General features: G+C 23.3%; 2 protein-coding genes across 3 annotated transcripts; one reads left to right on the plus strand and one right to left on the minus strand.

Annotated features, from left to right (window-relative positions):
• Positions 1-2,352: 2,352 nt before the first annotated feature.
• LOC114129489 (uncharacterized) lies at positions 2,353-4,190 on the minus strand. Its single transcript, XM_027994243.2, has 2 exons — positions 3,742-4,190; positions 2,353-3,192 (listed from the first exon to the last, which is right to left on the minus strand). The coding sequence occupies exons 1-2, from the start codon at positions 3,998-4,000 to the stop codon at positions 2,843-2,845; spliced, it is 609 nt and encodes a 202-aa protein (XP_027850044.1). The 5' UTR covers positions 4,001-4,190; the 3' UTR covers positions 2,353-2,842.
• Positions 4,191-4,439: 249 nt separating this feature from the next.
• Positions 4,440-5,995, plus strand: LOC114129462 (inhibitor of growth protein 5-like). 2 transcript variants are annotated; one of them, XM_027994213.2, is made up of 6 exons: positions 4,440-4,690; positions 4,753-4,991; positions 5,054-5,162; positions 5,226-5,327; positions 5,393-5,643; positions 5,775-5,995. In XM_027994213.2, the coding sequence occupies exons 1-6, from the start codon at positions 4,654-4,656 to the stop codon at positions 5,883-5,885; spliced, it is 849 nt and encodes a 282-aa protein (XP_027850014.1). In that variant the 5' UTR covers positions 4,440-4,653; the 3' UTR covers positions 5,886-5,995. The 2 variants fall into 2 exon arrangements, with proteins under 2 accessions (XP_027850014.1, XP_027850005.1); XM_027994204.2 differs by having other exon boundaries at positions 4,445-4,690; positions 5,223-5,327.
• The last annotated feature ends 15,080 nt before the right edge of the window (positions 5,996-21,075 follow it).

Below are 21,075 nucleotides of genomic sequence, written 5' to 3' on the forward strand. Positions count from 1 at the left end.
GATAGACAACTGAAATTTTTGATTTTTCTAAGTATTTTTTTTTTTTGAAGTGTCGATAAAAAATTTTGGATGCAAAAAAAAATTTGAAAATTTAATACAACGTTTCTTATAAGTTGTTCTTATTGTAGTTAAAAAAAAAAATCAAAAATTGTTAGTCACAATTTTTTTTTTTTGTAAGTGTTTAAAGTACATAATTTTGCGATGTATTTCGAAATTTCGAAAAGGTACAAGAAATTTTGTAATTGAAAATCCATAAAATTGTTTGTATTTATATGTAAGGTTAAAAAATTCAACACTAAGTTTTCCTTCAAATAGTTTTAAAGAAAACTCAAAGCCTCGTTATAGGAAAAATGTTATGAGCGTTTGAATTTTAAATATTTACGAATAATCACGAACACGCGATAACGATTTATCCTCAATCGATTTTCAATATTTGTTATTATTCAAAAAGTTGAAGATGTAGATGTGAATTTGTTTAGTTTTTTAATTATAAATATCGATAAAATTTTTTAGCTAAGTCAAAATACTTGGAAAATTTAATACAAAGTCCCTCCAAAGTTATTCTTATGGTGATTAAAAAATTATAAGAATAAATGGGCATACATTTTTTTTTATTAGCGTTTGAAGTTCAAATATTGACAACAATTCGTCAAAATAATACCTATAAATATTTACAATTATTTTGAAATCATAATTTATTATACAAATAACAAATAAAATAATACAAATTTTATAAAAGTAGCTAAGAGTTGAAAAATTAATACAAGATTTTCCATAAGTTTGGCTTATAATAATTTTAAAAGAATTTAAATTTTGTGGTATTCAGGCCATTAAAACATAAACCACTTTTTTTCACCGCCCACTGGAAAATATATTTTAGGATGACAATTATCCTACCATTGGATTCAAATTTAACACTTAAATAATATAGTGACCTACTGTACAGCAGAGCAGTACACCCACTTGACCACGCTTTTTTTTTTTTTTTAATTATTATTATTAAGTTGCCGTTGTCATCACGGCGGTCGAAAATTAAAACACACTTTTAAATACCTACGTATTTAATGCTATAATAAAATATATTATGTAAGAATAGACATATTATAGGGTTTAGCCGTGGTCGTGCGTACATATAAGTATATAATAATAATATAGTAATGCAACAACCGCGCGTGTTGTGGCGAACATTGCAATTTTATAATAAAGTACCTATGTAAGTATATAGGTACCTGTGTCCTGTGTATACGTATATAATGTATACCTATGGGCTATGAAGATATAGTACCTACAATAGTAATAAAATAATAATATAATGCTCTGCCACTGTCGTCGACGCCGAGCGGTGAAAGGACAAAGGTTATCCGCGACTGTGGCATAAGTGAGTAAAGCACGACTATCGATGATAATATTATACTTAACCCGAATCGGTACTTACGCCGCGTGATAGCACCTGACGACCATATTATGCAAGACTTTCAGTGAGGCACCCCGAGTACAAATAAACTATAAGGTGATAACTGATAATATATATACCTATATAATAATTACACCACTATCCACTATACATAAATAGGTTAGGTACGTGATACATTTCACCAAGGTGGTCCAACCCGCGGCCTTTGAAGCCTTTCCCTCACTTATTCATTCTTAACACCATTTAGGGTGTTCAATTGATATTGAAAAACAAACTTTTGAAAAACAATGCCAATCATCACATTAATTAAACAATTAATTCTAAATATAAGTAACTTAATGTGTAATGCAATAATTATTAATTTGTGCATTATACAAAATAAAATATAAATATGTAACAATATAATTTTTTTTTACTGGCGGCTCTCGGTGTTTTTATGAAAGTGTAAATTGGCTCGTCAAATACAAAAGGTTCGACCACCTTGCATTACACAATCGCGAGCGTTATAATTTGCCAGTACTTAAACCATGAAATTCTAGCCAATGGACATAGACAAAATGTCGATCATTTTATTGATTCACCACTAATCATATCGAGGTCCGAAATACGATGAGGTTCGGGAAGTTGCCATTTTACTTGTAGAACAATTTTACGAAAATCACCAAACAATGAGCTGATCGGACTGGGCCACTGACCCAACAACAAAATATTATCCATAGCATAAAATAATTACCCAAATGTCAGTACATTATCAGCATAAAAGTAATTAGTAGGTTTATAATATTACTAAAACTCTAACGTAAATACGTAAAATATCATAAATATCATGACACGCATGGCCAGTCACAGTTTATTATTAGTACATAATACATACAATATGTATGTAATTTAATTAAAAAACAAATAATAATATATATGAACAATAAAAGAGTCTATAATATTTAATAATATTCTTTATTAATAGTACAAATAATATTTTTTTTAAATTTCTATTATCAAAACTTTTGCCTACAGCCTACAAGCACACAATTCCAAAAAAGTATTAAGACTGAAGAAAAGTTACAATTGCACTATGGTAAAAAGAAAATTATCTATTAAAATTTTTAATTTAATGTTTTAATGTTATATTGTTATAATGTTTTATCAAACTATTAGTTACTATCACTTAAGCTAAAATGTTAACTTAACTTATCTATCGCACTTAACAAGCCAAAATATGTACTATTATTTCTAATATCTCTAGGTATAGATAATGCAAGCTAGGAATATCTTACTATAAAATAAATAGGTAATAATAAAAAAAAAAATGCTATAATATTTTAATATCCATAATTAGAAAAGAAAATACACACATCGTTATTATAACCTTTACTTTTATAGTATTATCATTATTATTAACATATCAATGTTTTATTGATATAATAAACTCTAAATATTTAGCTTAACCAAAGTTTTAAAAGCCTCGTCTTCATCTGCGATAATGGATTTTTCATAATCTGACAGTAGAGCGTAACGAATGTAATTTAAACAGCGTATTTTTGTGTCCATTTTCAAAAGTTCAGGTTGTATATTTGCTAAGTCTTTTGCCAGAGACTTAAAATACCAACGATCTATGAGGTCTCTAACTGATCTTATTTTGAATTCAGAATTTTCTTTAGGTAAACTGCGCCATTCATTTATATCTCTTATTGCAAAAGTATTATATCTAGGTTTAATTTCCTCTACTTCGTCCTTTTCAAAATAATCAGTGATATGCCCAATTATTTTTTGAAGATAGCCTGAAAAAAATAATTGTTTTAAATATTTGGCAACAGGTAGCTCATTTGCAGAACTACATTTCGTCTTTCGGATTGGAATTAGTACTATCGCAGAAATTGTCTGATAAGTATATACTGCAATATGGTATTTTTTTAAAAGAAATATGTTTACCTGAACCAAAAAGAGAAATGTGGTATCAAATTACAAATGATTTTTTTTAAGAGAGCGAATCACCCTCACTGATAGGTGCATACGATGGATGGTAAACATATTAGAATTAAAGCACTTGTCAATAGTGGATCAATGTGCTATAGTCATAATGGATTTTTCTCACAGGCTTAGATTGAAATCTATGAAAGTAATTATAAATTTATACTAAAAGACATTGGACAAAAATGGAAATTTGGAGACTTGGCAATTTTTAAAAATTCTAATTTATCGAATAGATAAACATTATTAAGTACAACTAATTAATGTAGATTATAAATTAAATTAGGTTTTAAATGAATTAGAAAGGAAATTTTAAACATCAAGTACTATACTCTATAATAAAGTAATTAAATACTAACTGGGCTCTTCCTCTTCTTTAGCAATTTTGTACTCGTCTTCCGAATCAGTAAAACTAAAGCTATCACTTGAATCATATAATTCCTCCTGGTAGATCTTCTCGTCAGGACATGGAATATCACTAGCTTTCTCCATTTTAATAAAAAGGTTGGTTCCGTATTTCTCCAAATAACTTGAACGATCCAAGATCTTCTTGCTAACACGTGGAGATGAACGACTTTTCTCCGTTTCGATCACAAATTTGCGTCTCTGTCCGTCCATATCAAACTTTGGAGACTATAAATATTGTCTAAATATTTTTTGAACAGTGACAACGACGGACACAATGATGGTTAACCGAAACTAAGACTAATCGTCAATTGACTACACAGTACGCTCCGTGCGTACGCGTATTCGTATGTGCGGTCAGCTGTCGCAGCGGCAGCAACGATCCAAGCGATCGGTACGGTTAGCAGGCAGCCCATAGAGTAGTCACAGCGTACTACGAAATACGAAACTGTTTTTGGAACTGAAATAGTCCCTTGTATTGTTATTTAATTCGTGTTTGATTGTCATAATTATTTTTTAAAATTTGACGTTATGATTATTTTAATTTTTAATATAGGTGTAATAGGAACTTTATTATTCTAAGGTTGGTGGAACCGATCTCCAGGTTTTTGATTTTGTGATATCTCATTGTTATCGAAATCGGGAAATCTGTTCCACGTACAATATTATAGTACATATACATATACATATATTACATATAATATATTTTGTATGTTTATGTATCTGTGAGTACATACTACATTTCGTATTTTCGTGCTACTAAAAGTCGATTAAACATAACAATTCCTCTTTGTCGTTGCGTTTACAGTTTTGTTAAACTTATTTATTTTTTTTTATATAAACCTTAAAATAACAATAATTGAATTATGGCTTCTGCGCATTACTTGGAACACTATTTGGACAGTAAGTTTTCTTTCGATTATTTCCATTTCCACAAAGTTATTACTAACAGAGTTATATTTCAGGTTTAGAGAGTCTTCCTGTTGAGTTGCAGCGTAATTTCACTCTGATGCGAGATCTCGACTCGAGAACTCAAACATTGATGTGCAACATTGACAAACTGGCAGATGATTATTTGTCAAATGTCAAAGGGTACGCACCAGATAAAAAATCTGAAGCCTTAACCAGCATACAACGTCAATTTAACAAAGCAAAAGAATATGGTGATGATAAAGTGCAATTGGCTATACAAACTTATGAATTGGTATATTGATTATAAGTTATTCACGTTGCCTTAAAATAATTCTACTCCATTGTACCATACAGGTAGATAAACACATAAGGAAACTAGATTCAGATTTAGCACGTTTCGAAGCTGAAATTCAAGACAAATCCATCGGTGCTACCAGAAATATAGAGGGAAATTCACAAAAACGTTAGTGTTCTGCAATATATTGTATTATGGTGGCTATTTCTTTATGTGTATTGATTTCAGAAGGATGCAAAAAAACTAAAGACAAAGATACAAGAAAGAAAAATCTAACGAGTGAAGAAGAATTAGCTTCTAATAATACGGTTAAAAAGAAACAACTGAAAAAAGGTTTGTGTACAGTATAATTTTAATTGTTTTTTTTTTTTTGTGTTATATTAACCAACATTTTTCAGGAGTTGTAAAAACAACAAGTGCTGCACCTAGTAAAGCTCGTTTTATCAATGTTGTCACTAAATCAATAAATCCTGCAAACATCGTCACAAGTGTTACACTAGAAAATAGTTCCCTTACTGGTGCATTAGTTGATGCTGGATCTTCACATTCTACTGAAGTATTAGACATGCCTGTCGATCCAAATGAACCCACATATTGTTTATGTAACCAAGTCTCTTATGGTGAAATGATTGGCTGTGATAACCCAGATGTAAGAATATTAATTTGAATTTATTACATTAAAACCTTTAAAAGATTAATAGTGTGTATACATTTTGATTGTAATTATTGTTTTTTATCATTTTTTTTTTTTTTTTTAATTGTGTGCTTTTATTATTTTAGTGTCCAATTGAATGGTTCCACTTTGCATGCGTCAAATTAACTACCAAGCCTAAAGGAAAATGGTTCTGTCCTAAATGTATAGCAGACAAAAAAAAAAAAATAACATGTTAAAAATGATTTTTATTTCAAACATCACATATTATATAATAGCTTAAAATGTTATGTTAAGATTTGTTTATGATGTAAGAACAAAATATAATAAAAATTAATAAAATATATAATGTTGTTATGAACTGAATGTAAAATGGTCATAAAAATGTAATTTCTAAATTAAATTTGTTTGTATATTTTTTGTTTATAACTAAAAATCAAAGTACTTTTTTAAATGTATTAGATTCTAATACATTTAAAATAATTATTAATCTATTAATTAAATTAATAATAACACTAGACTTTTTATTTAAAAAAAGTTTAGTTTTTTTTTTGTTACTTATAAACTAAATATTGAACTCACACATTTGAAACTATTATCATTAGTTTTAGAATTTAATTTAAAGCAAGAATAAATAATAATGCTACTTTATATTTAAAATATGTCCATTTATGATTAAGAAAATAATAAAATACATTATTGCATATCATATAATTAGTTATGTGTGAAAATGATCATTAATCGACTTCAATTTGAAATCGTTAATTAATTCTTGAATTTATATTTTGTAGATACATATTGTCAAAATACTAAATGCATTAATAAATCATTAAGTATAAAATTTTATTTTATGAAGTTAAATTATTTATTTCATTCATTAAGTAATATTAATTATTATGTTGTACCAGGCAGCGTCCATACCTTCCTAATGGTGAGCACAGCTCATAACATCAACAATATTATTATACATTAAAGTTTAAATAACAATATAACTGACATAATTATTTTAAATATAAAACCGACACTAAAAATAAACAAAATAAAAAACAATTATATTTTAAGATTTTTGAGAAAGTACCTGATCGCCTACAACAACGGTCTCAAACACGCTGCCCATAGGCTAGCTGATGTGGACTGCAATAAATACTTATTTTTTCAGAAATTTTGATTTTGTTTATGTTAGATCTAGTATTTAAATGAGTAAAACAAAGAGCATGATCAACCATGAATGGTTGTTGTGAAGTAGAAGTGAATTAAATTAATGGTAAGAATATTGTAGTGTAGGTACTTTTAATTTTTATTATGGTTTTTCTTTTGGCTATGCCAAAGTTACAATTATATTTTGTCTAACATAAAAAAAAGACTATTGCCAGTTACAATCACCTATAATTAAACAGTAACAAGGTGAGATGGTGATGTTTGAGAATGAACTACAATTTCTCAATTGATTGGTTGAAAAAGGTACCAAAAATGCTTGTTCTTGCATTATTTGTAATTTGTAATAGTACCTATTACTGTTGTCGCATAACATTTTGGAAAACTTTTTTTTTTTTATTAGCTCCAGTTGTACATCAAACAGAAAACGTTCAGTTAAAATAAAGTTTATTCATTGAAAATAATCCAGTAATATTTACCTTTTTTCAAACGGCAATATTTATCAATATATAGTATATACTTAATGATTATAGATTATAATGAAATATCAATTAATTTTGAAGTACTACTGCAGCTGATATTATAATATTATATACATTATCTGTGAGTAATTAATACGTGCAACTAGTGTGATAAGAATAATGTTATTCGAATTAGAAATTTAGAAATTATGTTTGATTCCAAAGAAACATACTTTAACACGGAATTATACCTATATGAGATATTAATACATTATATTTTTCATTTGTAACAATTTAAATTATATAATATGCTATACTTTAAATTAACATTTAAGAAGTGTAAAAACTTTAACTTACATTAGGTAGGTAAAAGCATGAAATATGAATGAAAATATGTATAAGCCATAAGGTAAGGTTTTTGTTTTTTTTTCAATTTTTCGAATTTTTCTATGCAGTAATGTTTACTTTTATAATTCTATCATAAATTTGGTTCTCTTCTGTTATACGAAATAGATCTTGTTACGAGACTACCTTGTTTTTTGACATCAACAATTCTGTTATTCTGTCCAAGACTACCTCCGTTATCGCGACTACCGCGGTTAGCTGAATGATGTATTGATATATCGATATAATATATCATTTTTTATATATATAATTTATATATGCGATCATCATGGCTTCATTATTTATTATTTTACATATGGAATTACCATTTTCACGCCAAGTGTGGCTGTAGCACCTGTGGCATGCACTGTTTAAAATATATTATTGGGTATTAAATCTTTTCTTTATTTCTTTTTATGTATAAATTTATTATTCAAATGTGGCATGCTCTATGCCCACAACAGCTATAGATTAAAAAAAACCAATTAAGAGATCGTCGTCGCACCTGCATGAATGACGGCAGAATTGGAAAGTGTGCAAATTTTGGTAGTCTTAGATAACAGGATTATGATAACAGGAATAATATCATAAACATTTTTTGTTTATTTTTTAAATACAGTAATTTACAGTACTGTGATGGTTTGTTGCTGGGCAGTTGGCTGTTCTCATAACAGTAACAGATGCAACTGTAAGTGTACCTTACCTGAGTGTTTATTTTATTTTTGCTGTCATTTAAGATTTAAATACTTAAACATAATGTGTTAAGGTTTTAAATACCTGCATTAAGTACTAAATTTTTTTAAATGTGAATCTATTTTAATTTAGGAGAACAGATTGTCCAAATATATCATTTCGTGTCTGCAGTTATTTTATAGATGGTATAAAAGCAAATTTTCGTACACTTTTATCCCATAGAAAAAAATAGTTTCTTGAGCATTTGTCAGATTTAAAAGTAATAACACGATTTAATACTTAGGTAAGTATACTCAGCTATTAAATTGACTGTAGAGACGTTAGTGAACACAAATTAATTAAACTCCAATTTAGATAGCAAAGAGAAACAGCTAAGTAATTTTAGGATAATTCCAACAGCAGAAGAGCAGAAATTGTTGGAAAAAATATTGAGCAGTACCTACTAACAGTACAATAAAACAAAGAACCCCAACACAGTGGATAAGAAATTCAAAACAATAAACTGAATTTCATTTTATACATTTGATACCAAACCAAAAGACTAACCCTTTCATTTTAAGAGAACATAATTTCAGACTAAAATTATAAAAGTGAATCACAACATTATAAATAATATTTATTATTTTTGAGATATTTAAAAAATTAAAAAACCTGTTTTGAAATCAAAATTATATTTGAATCTATATAATTTGTATTATTATTTTTCTAATAAAAAACTCACTTTTCATTTCATACTTTTCTAACTAGTACCATTAGAATCAACATTTAATATAAAGATATAATAATAATATTCTATTCTATTAGTAAATGTTAATGTATTAAAAAAGATAATATTGCTTAATGAAAACTATGTTCATCTGAAATTTAATTTTTAAAATATTTCGCTTATTTTAAGAATATTTATAGGTATTTATATTATTTTTATTTATTTTTTTTATAAAAGCCGATAAAATAATTTTGGTTAAGTCAAAATACTTAGGAATGGAATACAAAATTCTTCATGAGTTAGTATTATAGGGATTTAAAAATTATAGGAATACATAAGAACAATTTTTTTTTTTATTAGCATTTAATATTCAAATATAGACAACAATTTGTCAAAATTATGAATTGTTGCAAGTTATTTTGTAGTTAAAAATATACAAAAAATTGTGTATAAATTGAAAATTTAATATAAGTTTGGCTTATAATTGTCATAAAAAATGTTGAGTGTTGACAAATTAAAAAAAAAAATGTCGGTAGCTATCTTATGTTTAAATTAGCTATATGTGTGTAAATATGAAGCAGTCAATTTTATTTAACTAAAAAAAACTCAGTTTTCATTTTAAACATTACAAACCAAAACTATAACAAAAAGCAAAAATATCCTGTAAATATAATATGACTTGTTGATTAAAATGCTTATAAGAAATTTTAGAAAAAAATAAACACTTTTTTTAATAATTTATATTATATTATATTATATGTATAATATTAATAATATATATATATATATATATATATATATATATATATATATATATATATATATATGATTTAATACAATACAGGCATAAACAACATTAAAAGTTATATTAAATTATATTAGGTACAGTATAGAATTATACTAGGTATTTTTTTTTGTTTAGAACATAAGATAACATTCACATAAATTCGTACAACGTTTTCTTACTATTGCAATATTATAAAGAGCAACATCTGATAGACGCTGCCAAAATTTGAGTGGGGAGTGCCGAGACTTATTGATCGATAGAATTCGCCGCCGCCGCCGCAGCTACTCCTTTAAGGCTGTTGAAAGCGAACCATTTTTAAGCGGTCATATTTTGGCAATATTCGATATCCTTCATGAGTTAAGTGTAACTAAGTGTGTTGTGACTGATTATTAGTGTGCGTGAGTTCCCCGAATGCTATATGTAATTAAAGATAGACTATGGGCTAAGATTCTTGGAAATCAGTAAATTGTAGGTACATACGCGCAGTCTCGTGTCACTCAATTTTGCGATAAAAAAAAAAAACGGTTTACATGAAAATCCCAAAAAGCGAAAGAAAAATTCACCCAGTACCATCCGATTTTAATTTTAAAAACTTATTTGAATTCCTTATTCTCTTTTCTAGGTTTTGTAGGAAATGGATTTTTGAATTTTTGTGTTGTTTTTAGCATGTGAAAATGTAAATGATTGTTATGAAGTAATAAGTATAGACGTATAGGTGAAATAAATTAATGGTAATAATATTTTAAAATATACTTTTATTGTTTAATCTAATTCTGACAAATTATTCCATAACTGTCGTTGGTTATAGGCCTAAAGTACATTTTACTCAGTGCGTCCTGATAAATAGATACTAACACAACTTACAGATAGACCCAGCAACTACCGCAGTTACAACTACAGCCGTTTCCGCTAAAATACTGTCAAATGTGTAGTAATGATTTCATGCGGGTTTTGATTTGAAAATAAAAGAACAGTCGAAATTAAATCAACAATAGACACTGCACTAGACAGCTTTTAAATTACAACACTACCAAGGAATATACATATTATCAGCCATTAAAAAAACTGTAAAACTGTTAGTAAACATAAATTAACCGTATTCTGTTTTAAATAGTAAAAAGAAACAGCTGGTTAAATCCAAAACAGCACCAAGAGAAGTAAAGCACAAAACAAGGAAATAACCCATACAGCAGAGCCCATCAACAAGTACCCAATACAAACAGGGACACCGAATACAGAGAAGAAAACAGGAACAAGGCGAAAAGGAAAATATTGTTTCAATTTCATTCTACATATAAAATTAGATAAAACCAATTTATAATAAAATTATTTGATACATAAATGTCCCAATAAAAATTTGGAAAAAATTAAAAATGACAAATTTCACATCAAACAATTAAAAAAAAAACCATAACAAAAAGCTCTAAATGTACTGTTAGTATTATATGACTTATTGAAAAAAACATTATAAAAGATTAAAAAAATTAAAACATATTTTTAAATATTTATAAGTGTGTATATATGCATAAGGCATTTTAAAACAGCTAATAAAAAACTCAATTTTCATTTTAAATATTTAAAAGTATAACTATAACGATAAGCTCTAAATGTACTGCAAATATAATATGACTTGTTGATTAAAATGCTTAAAAGAAATTTTAGAAAAATATAAACACATAAATTTAATTATTTATACTTGTGTAAATATGAAGCAATCATTTTAAAATTATTTATAAAAAATTCAAATTTTATATTAAACATTTCAAACCAACACTAATACAAAAAGCTCTAAATGTTCTATAAATATAATATGACTTGTTGCTTAAAATGCATATAAGAAATTTTAGAAAAATATAAACACTTAAATTTAATTATTTATACTTGTGTAAATATGAAGCTATCATTTAAAATTTATTAATAAAAAATTCTAATTTTATTTCAAACATTTCAAATTAAAACCAATACAAAAAGCTCTAAATGTACTGTAAGTATAATATGACTTGTTGCTTAAAATGCATATAAGAAATTTTAGAAAAAAAAAACATTGTTTTTTTTATTACCAATACTCGTGTAAATATGAAGCAATCATTTTCAAATTATTTATAAAAAATTCAAATTTTATTTTAAACATTTCAAACCAACACTAATACAAAAATCTCTAAATGTACTGTAAATAAAATACGACTAGTTGCTTAAAATGCTTATAAGAAATTTTAGAAAAATATAAACACTTAAATTAATTATTTATACTTGTGTAAATATGAAGCAATCATTTAAAATTATTTATAAAAAATTCAAATTTTATTTCAAACATTCAATTAAAACCAATACAAAAAGCTCTAAATGTACTGTAAATATAATATGACTTCTTGATGTAAATGTTTATAAGAAATTTTAGAAAAAAAAAACATATTTTTTTTATTACCAATACTCGTGTAAATATGAAGTAGTTATTTTAATTTAGCTAATAAAATACTCAGTTTTCATTTTAAACATTTCAAACCCAACCAAATACAAAAAGCTCTAAATGTACTGTAAGTATAATATGACTTGTTGCTTAAAATGCATATAAGAAATTTTAGAAAAAAAAAACATTGTTTTTTTTATTACCAATACTCGTGTAAATATGAAGCAATCATTTTCAAATTATTTATAAAAAATTCAAATTTTATTTTAAACATTTCAAACCAACACTAATACAATAATCTCTAAATGTACTGTAAATAAAATACGACTAGTTGCTTAAAATGCTTATAAGAAATTTTAGAAAAATATAAACACTTAAATTTAATTATTTATACTTGTGTAAATATGAAGCAATCATTTTCAAATTATTTATAAAAAATTCAAATTTTATTTTAAACATTTCAAACCAACACTAATACAAAAATCTCTGAATGTACTGTAAATAAAATACGACTAGTTGCTTAAAATGCTTATAAGAAATTTTAGAAAAATATAAACACTTAAATTTAATTATTTATACTTGTGTAAATATGAAGCAATCATTTTAAAATTATTTATAAAAAATTCAAATTTTATTTCAAACATTTCAAATTAAAACCAATACAAAAAGCTCTAAATGTACTGTAAATATAATATGACTTCTTGATGAAAATGTTTATAAGAAATTTTAGAAAAAAAAAACATATTTTTTTTATTACCAATACTCGTGTAAATATGAAGTAGTTATTTTAATTTAGCTAATAAAATACTCAGTTTTCATTTTAAACATTTCAAACCCAACCAAATACAAAAAGCTCTAAATGTACTGTAAGTATAATATGACTTGTTGCTTAAAATGCTTCTAAGAAATTTTAGAAAAAAAAAACATTTTTTTTTTTATTACCAATACTCGTGTAAATACGAAGTAGTTATTTTAATTTAGCTAATAAAAAACTCAGTTTTCATTTTAAACATTTCAAACCAACACTAATACAAAAAGCTCTAAATGTTCTAAAAGTATATTATGACTTGTTGCTTAAAATGCATATAAGAAATTTTAGAAAAATATAAACACTTAAATTTAATTATTTATACTTGTGTAAATATGAACTAATCATTTTAAAATTATTTATAAAAAATTCAAATTTTATTTTAAACATTTCAAACAAACCAACACTAATACAAAAAGCTCTAAATGTACTGTAAATAAAATATGACTTGTTGCTTAAAATGCTTATAAGAAATTTTAGAAAAATATAAACACTTAAAGTTAATTATTTATACTTGTGTAAATATGAAGCAATCATTTTAAAATTATTTATAAAAAATTCAAATTTTATTTCAAACATTTCAAATTAAAACCAATACAAAAAGCTCTAAATGTACTGTAAATATAATATGACTTGTTGATGAAAATGCTTATAAGAAATTTTAGAAAAAAAAAACATTTTTTCTTTTATTACCAATACTCGTGTAAATATGAAGTAGTTATTTTAATTTAGCTAATAAAAAACTCAGTTTTCATTTTAAACATTTCAAACCAACACTAATACAAAAATCTCTGAATGTACTGTAAATAAAATACGACTAGTTGCTTAAAATGCTTATAAGAAATTTTAGAAAAATATAAACACTTAAATTTAATTATTTATACTTGTGTAAATATGAACTAATCATTTTAAAATTATTTATAAAAAATTCAAATTTTATTTTAAACATTTCAAACCAACACTAATACAAAAAGCTCTAAATGTACTGTAAATAAAATATGACTTGTTGCTTAAAATGCTTATAAGAAATTTTAGAAAAATATAAACACTTAAAGTTAATTATTTATACTTGTGTAAATATGAAGCAATCATTTTAAAATTATTTATAAAAAATTCAAATTTTATTTTAAACCTTTCACACCAACACTAATACAAAAAGCTCTAAATGTACTGTAAATAAAATATGACTTGTTGCTTAAAATGCTTATAAGAAATTAAGAAAAATATAAACACTTAAATTTAATTATTATACTTGTGTAAATATGAAGCAACCATTTTAAAATTATTTATAAAAAATTCAAATTTTATTTCAAACATTTCAAATTAAAACCAATACAAAAAGCTCTAAATGTACTGTAAATATAATATGACTTCTTGATGAAAATGTTTATAAGAAATTTTAGAAAAAAAAAACATATTTTTTTTATTACCAATACTCGTGTAAATATGAAGTAGTTATTTTAATTTAGCTAATAAAAAACTCAGTTTTCATTTTAAACATTTCAAACCCAACCAAATACAAAGAGCTCTAAATGTACTGTAAATATAATATGACTTGTTGATGAAAATGCTTATAAGAAATTTTAGAAAAAAAAAACATTTTTTTTTTTTTATTACCAATACTCGTGTAAATACGAAGTAGTTATTTTAATTTAGCTAATAAAAAACTCAGTTTTCATTTTAAACATTTCAAACCAAAACTAATACAAAAATCTCTAAATGTACTGTAAATATAATATGACTTGTTGATGAAAATGCTTATAAGAAATTTTAGAAAAAAAAAACATTGTTTTTTTTATTACCAATACTCGTGTAAATATGAAGTAGTTATTTTAATTTAGCTAATAAAAAACTCAGTTTTCATTTTAAACATTTCAAACCCAACCAAATACAAAGAGCTCTAAATGTACTGTAAATATAATATGACTTGTTGATGAAAATGCTTATAAGAAATTTTAGAAAAATAAAACATTTTTTTTTTTATTACCAATACTCGTGTAAATACGAAGTAGTTATTTTAATTTAGCTAATAAAAAACTCAGTTTTCATTTTAAACATTTCAAACCAAAACTAATACAAAAATCTCTAAATGTACTGTAAATATAATATGACTTGTTGATGAAAATGCTTATAAGAAATTTTAGAAAAAAAAAACATTGTTTTTTTTATTACCAATACTCGTGTAAATATGAAGCAATCATTTTCAAATTATTATAAAAAATTCAAATTTTATTTTAAACATTTCAAACCAACACTAATACAAAAATCTCTAAATGTACTGTAAATAAAATACGACTAGTTGCTTAAAATGATTATAAGAAATTTTAGAAAAATATAAACACTTAAATTTAATTATTTATACTTGTGTAAATATGAAGCAATCATTTTAAAATTATTTATAAAAAATTCAAATTTTATTTCAAACATTTCAAATTAAAACCAATACAAAAAGCTCTAAATGTACTGTAAATATAATATGACTTCTTGATGAAAATGTTTATAAGAAATTTTAGAAAAAAAAAACATATTTTTTTTATTACCAATACTCGTGTAAATATGAAGTAGTTATTTTAATTTAGCTAATAAAAAACTCAGTTTTTATTTTAAACATTTCAAACCAAAACTAATACAAAAATCTCTAAATGTACTGTAAATATAATATGACTTGTTGATGAAAATGCTTATAAGAAATTTTAGAAAAAAAAAACATTTTTTTTTTATTACCAATACTCGTGTAAATATGAAGCAACCATTTTAAAATTATTTATAAAAAATTCAAATTTTATTTCAAACATTTCAAATTAAAACCAATACAAAAATCTCTAAATGTACTGTAAATATAATATGATTTGTTGATGAAAATGCTTATAAGAAATTTTAGAAAAAAAAACATTTTTTTTTTTATTACCAATACACGTGTAAATACGAAGTAGTTATTTTAATTTAGCTAATAAAAAACTCAGTTTTCATTTTAAACATTTCAAACTAACACTAATACAAAAAGCTCTAAATGTTCTAAAAGTATAATATGACTTGTTGCTTAAAATGCATATAAGAAATTTTAGAAAAATATAAACACTTAAATTTAATTATTTATACTTGTGTAAATATGAACTAATCATTTTAAAATTATTTATAAAAAATTCAAATTTTATTTTAAACATTTCAAACCAACACTAATACAAAAAGCTCTAAATGTACTGTAAATAAAATATGACTTGTTGCTTAAAATGCTTATAAAAAATTTTAGAAAAATATAAACACTTAAAGTTAATTATTTATACTTGTGTAAATATGAAGCAATCATTTTAAAATTATTTATAAAAAATTCAAATTTTATTTCAAATATTTCAAATTAAAACCAATACAAAAAGCTCTAAATGTACTGTAAATATAATATGACTTGTTGATGAAAATGCTTATAAGAAATTTTAGAAAAAAAAAACATTTTTTTTTTTATTACCAATACTCGTGTAAATATGAACCAATCATTTTAAAATTATTTATAAAAAATTCAAATTTTATTTTAAACATTTCAAACCAACACTAATACAAAAATCTCTAAATGTACTGTAAATATAATATGACTTGTTGATGAAAATGCTTATAAGAAATTTTAGAAAAAAAAAACATTGTTTTTTTTATTACCAATACTCGTGTAAATATGAAGTAGTTATTTTAATTTAGCTAATAAAAAACTCAGTTTTCATTTTAAACATTTCAAACCAAAACTAATACAAAAATCTCTAAATGTACTGTAAATATAATATGACTTGTTGATGAAAATGCTTATAAGAAATTTTAGAAAAAAAAAACATTGTTTTTTTTATTACCAATACTCGTGTAAATATGAAGCAATCATTTTCAAATTATTTATAAAAAATTCAAATTTTATTTTAAACATTTCAAACCAACACTAATACAAAAATCTCTAAATGTACTGTAAATAAAATACGACTAGTTGCTTAAAATGATTATAAGAAATTTTAGAAAAATATAAACACTTAAATTTAATTATTTATACTTGTGTAAATATGAAGCAATCATTTTAAAATTATTTATAAAAAATTCAAATTTTATTTCAAACATTTCAAATTAAAACCAATACAAAAAGCTCTAAATGTACTGTAAATATAATATGACTTCTTGATGAAAATGTTTATAAGAAATTTTAGAAAAAAAAAACATATTTTTTTTATTACCAATACTCGTGTAAATATGAAGTAGTTATTTTAATTTAGCTAATAAAAACTCAGTTTTCATTTTAAACATTTCAAACCCAACCAAATACAAAGAGCTCTAAATGTACTGTAAATATAATATGACTTGTTGAAAATGCTTATAAGAATTTTAGAAAAAAAAAACATTTTTTTTTTATTACCAATACTCGTGTAAATACGAAGTAGTTATTTTAATTTAGCTAATAAAAAACTCAGTTTTTATTTTAAACATTTCAAACCAAAACTAATACAAAAATCTCTAAATGTAGTGTAAATATAATATGACTTGTTGTGATGAAAATGCTTATAAGAAATTTTAGAAAAAAAAAACATTTTTTTTTTATTACCAATACTCGTGTAAATATGAAGCAACCATTTTAAAATTATTTATAAAAAATTCAAATTTTATTTCAAACATTTCAAATTAAAACCAATACAAAAATCTCTAAATGTACTGTAAATATAATATGATTTGTTGATGAAAATGCTTATAAGAAATTTTAGAAAAAAAAACATTTTTTTTTTTATTACCAATACACGTGTAAATACGAAGTAGTTATTTTAATTTAGCTAATAAAAAACTCAGTTTTCATTTTAAACATTTCAACTAACACTAATAAAAAGCTCTAAATGTACTGTAAATAAAATATGACTTGTTGCTTAAAATGCTTATAAAAAATTTTAGAAAAATATAAACACTTAAAGTTAATTATTTATACTTGTGTAATATGAAGCAATCATTTTAAAATTATTTATAAAAAATTCAAATTTTATTTCAAATATTTCAAATTAAAACCAATACAAAAAGCTCTAAATGTACTGTAAATATTATGACTTGTTGATGAAAATGCTTATAAGAAATTTTAGAAAAAAAAAACATTTTTTTTTTTATTACCAATACTCGTGTAAATATGAACCAATCATTTTAAAATTATTTATAAAAAATTCAAATTTTATTTTAAACATTTCACACCAACACTAATACAAAAAGCTCTAAATGTACTGTAAATAAAATATGACTTGTTGCTTAAAATGCTTATAAGAAATTTTAGAAAAATATAAACACTTAAATTTAATTATTTATACTTGTGTAAATATGAAGCAATAATTTTAAAATTATTTATAAAAAATTCAAATTTTATTTCAAACATTTCAAACCAACACTAATACAAAAAGCTCTAAATGTACTGTAAATAAAATATGACTTGTTGCTTAAAATGCTTATAAGAAATTTTAGAAAAATATAAACACTTAAATTTAATTATTTATACTTGTGTAAATATGAAGCAACCATTTTAAAATTATTTATAAAAAATTCAAATTTTATTTCAAACATTTCAAATTAAAACCAATACAAAAAGCTCTAAATGTACTGTAAATATAATATGACTTCTTGATGAAAATGTTTATAAGAAATTTTAGAAAAAAAAAACATATTTTTTTTATTACCAATACTCGTGTAAATATGAAGTAGTTATTTTAATTTAACTAATAAAAAACTCAGTTTTCATTTTAAACATTTTAAACCAACACTAATACAAAAAGCTCTAAATGTACTGTAAGTATAATATGACTTGTTGCTTAAAATGCATATAAGAAATTTTAGAAAAAAAAAACATTGTTTTTTTTATTACCAATACTCGTGTAAATATGAAGCAATCATTTTCAAATTATTTATAAAAAATTCAAATTTTATTTTAAACATTTCAACCAAACTAATACAAAAATCTCTAAATGTACTGTAAATAAAATACGACTAGTTGCTTAAAATGCTTATAAGAAATTTTAGAAAAATATAAACACTTAAATTTAGTTATTTATACTTGTGTAAATATGAAGCAATCATTTTAAAATTATTTATAAAAAATTCAAATTTTATTTCAAACATTTCAAACCAACACTAATACAAAAAGCTCTAAATGTTCTATAAGTATAATATGACTTGTTGATGAAAATGCTTATAAGAAATTTTAGAAAAAAAAAACATTTTTTTTTTTATTACCAATACTCGTGTAAATATGAAGCAATCATTTTCAAATTATTTATAAAAAATTCAAATTTTATTTTAAACATTTCAAACCAACACTAATACAAAAAGCTCTAAATGTACTGTAAATAAAATATGACTTGTTGCTTAAAATGCTTATAAGAAATTTTAGAAAAATATAAACACTTAAAGTTAATTATTTATACTTGTGTAAATATGAAGCAATCATTTTAAAATTATTTATAAAAAATTCAAATTTTATTTCAAACATTTCAAATTAAAACCAATACAAAAAGCTCTAATTGTACTGTAAATATAATATGACTTGTTGATGAAAATGCTTATAAGAAATTTTAGAAAAAAAAAACATTTTTTTTTAATTACCAATACTCGTGTAAATATGAAGTAGTTATTTTAATTTAACTAATAAAAAACTCAGTTTTCATTTTAAACATTTCAAACCAACACTAATACAAAAAGCTCTAAATGTTCTATAAGTATAATATGACTTGTTGATGAAAATGCTTATAAGAAATTTTAGAAAAAAAAAACATTTTTTTTTTTATTACCAATACTCGTGTAAATATGAAGCAATCATTTTCAAATTATTTATAAAAAATTCAAATTTTATTTTAAACATTTCAAACCAACACTAATACAAAAATCTCTAAATGTACTGTAAATAAAATACGACTAGTTGCTTAAAATGCTTATAAGAAATTTTAGAAAAATATAAACACTTAAATTTAATTATTTATACTTGTGTAAATATGAAGCAATAATTTTAAAATTATTTATAAAAAATTCAAATTTTATTTCAAACATTTCAAACCAACACTAATACAAAAAGCTCTAAATGTACTGTAAATATAATATGACTTGTTGATGAAAATGCTTATAAGAAATTTTAGAAAAAAAAAACATTTTTTTTTTTATTACCAATACTCGTGTAAATATGAACCAATCATTTTAAAATTATTTATAAAAAATTCAAATTTTATTTTAAACATTTCAAACCAACACTAATACAAAAAGCTCTAAATGTACTGTAAATAAAATATGACTTGTTGCTTAAAATGCTTATAAGAAATTTTAGAAAAAAAAAACATTCTTTTTTTTATTACCAATACTCGTGTAAATATGAAGTAGTTATTTTCATTTAGCTAATAAAAAATTCAAGTTTCATTTTAAACATTTCAAACCAAAACTAATACAAAAATCTCTAAATGTACTTTAAATATAATATGACTTTTGCTTAAAATGCTTATAAGAAATTTTAGAAAAATATAAACACTTAAATTTAATTATTTATACTTGTGTAAATATGAGCTAATTATTTTAAAATTATTTATAAAAAATTCAAATTTTATTTCAAACATTTCAAATTAAAACCAATACAAAAAGCTCTAAATGTACTGTAAATATAATATGACTTGTTGATGAAAATGCTTATAAGAAATTTTAGAAAAAAAAAACATTTTTTTTTATTACCAATACTCGTGTAAATATGAAGTAGTTATTTTAATTTAGCTAATAAAAAATTCAAGTTTCATTTTAAACATTTCAAACTAAAACTTATACAAAAATCTCTAAATGTACTGTAAATATAATATGACTTGTTGATTAAAATGCTTACAAGAAATTTTAGAAAGAAATAAACACTTATTTTTTATTATCTATATGTGTGTAAATATGAAGCAGTCATTTTAATTAGCTAATAAAAAACTCAGTTTTCATTTTTAACATTACAAATTAAAACTATTAAAAAAGCTCTAAATGTACTTTAAATTTTTATAAAATCCAAAATTCACGTATAAAACA

The sequence above is a fragment of the Aphis gossypii genome, chromosome X, assembly GCF_020184175.1.
Source record: "Aphis gossypii isolate Hap1 chromosome X, ASM2018417v2, whole genome shotgun sequence".
Taxonomy (NCBI): domain Eukaryota; kingdom Metazoa; phylum Arthropoda; class Insecta; order Hemiptera; family Aphididae; genus Aphis; species Aphis gossypii.

What these genes read in the sequence shown, in the direction of transcription:
- LOC114129489 (XM_027994243.2), bottom strand. Translation starts at nt 4,000, where the DNA reads ATGGACGGACAGAGACGCAAATTTGTGATCGAAACGGAGAAAAGTCGT. An exon ending in TAAAGAAGAGGAAGAGCCCA is followed by an intron (nt 3,193 to 3,741) that starts GTTAGTATTTAA and finishes TATTTTTTTCAG; the next exon opens with GCTATCTTCAAAAAATAATT.
- LOC114129462 (XM_027994204.2), top strand. Translation starts at nt 4,654, where the DNA reads ATGGCTTCTGCGCATTACTTGGAACACTATTTGGACA. An exon ending in CTTGGAACACTATTTGGACA is followed by an intron (nt 4,691 to 4,752) that starts GTAAGTTTTCTT and finishes GTTATATTTCAG; the next exon opens with GTTTAGAGAGTCTTCCTGTT. An exon ending in TTGGCTGTGATAACCCAGAT is followed by an intron (nt 5,644 to 5,774) that starts GTAAGAATATTA and finishes TTATTATTTTAG; the next exon opens with TGTCCAATTGAATGGTTCCA.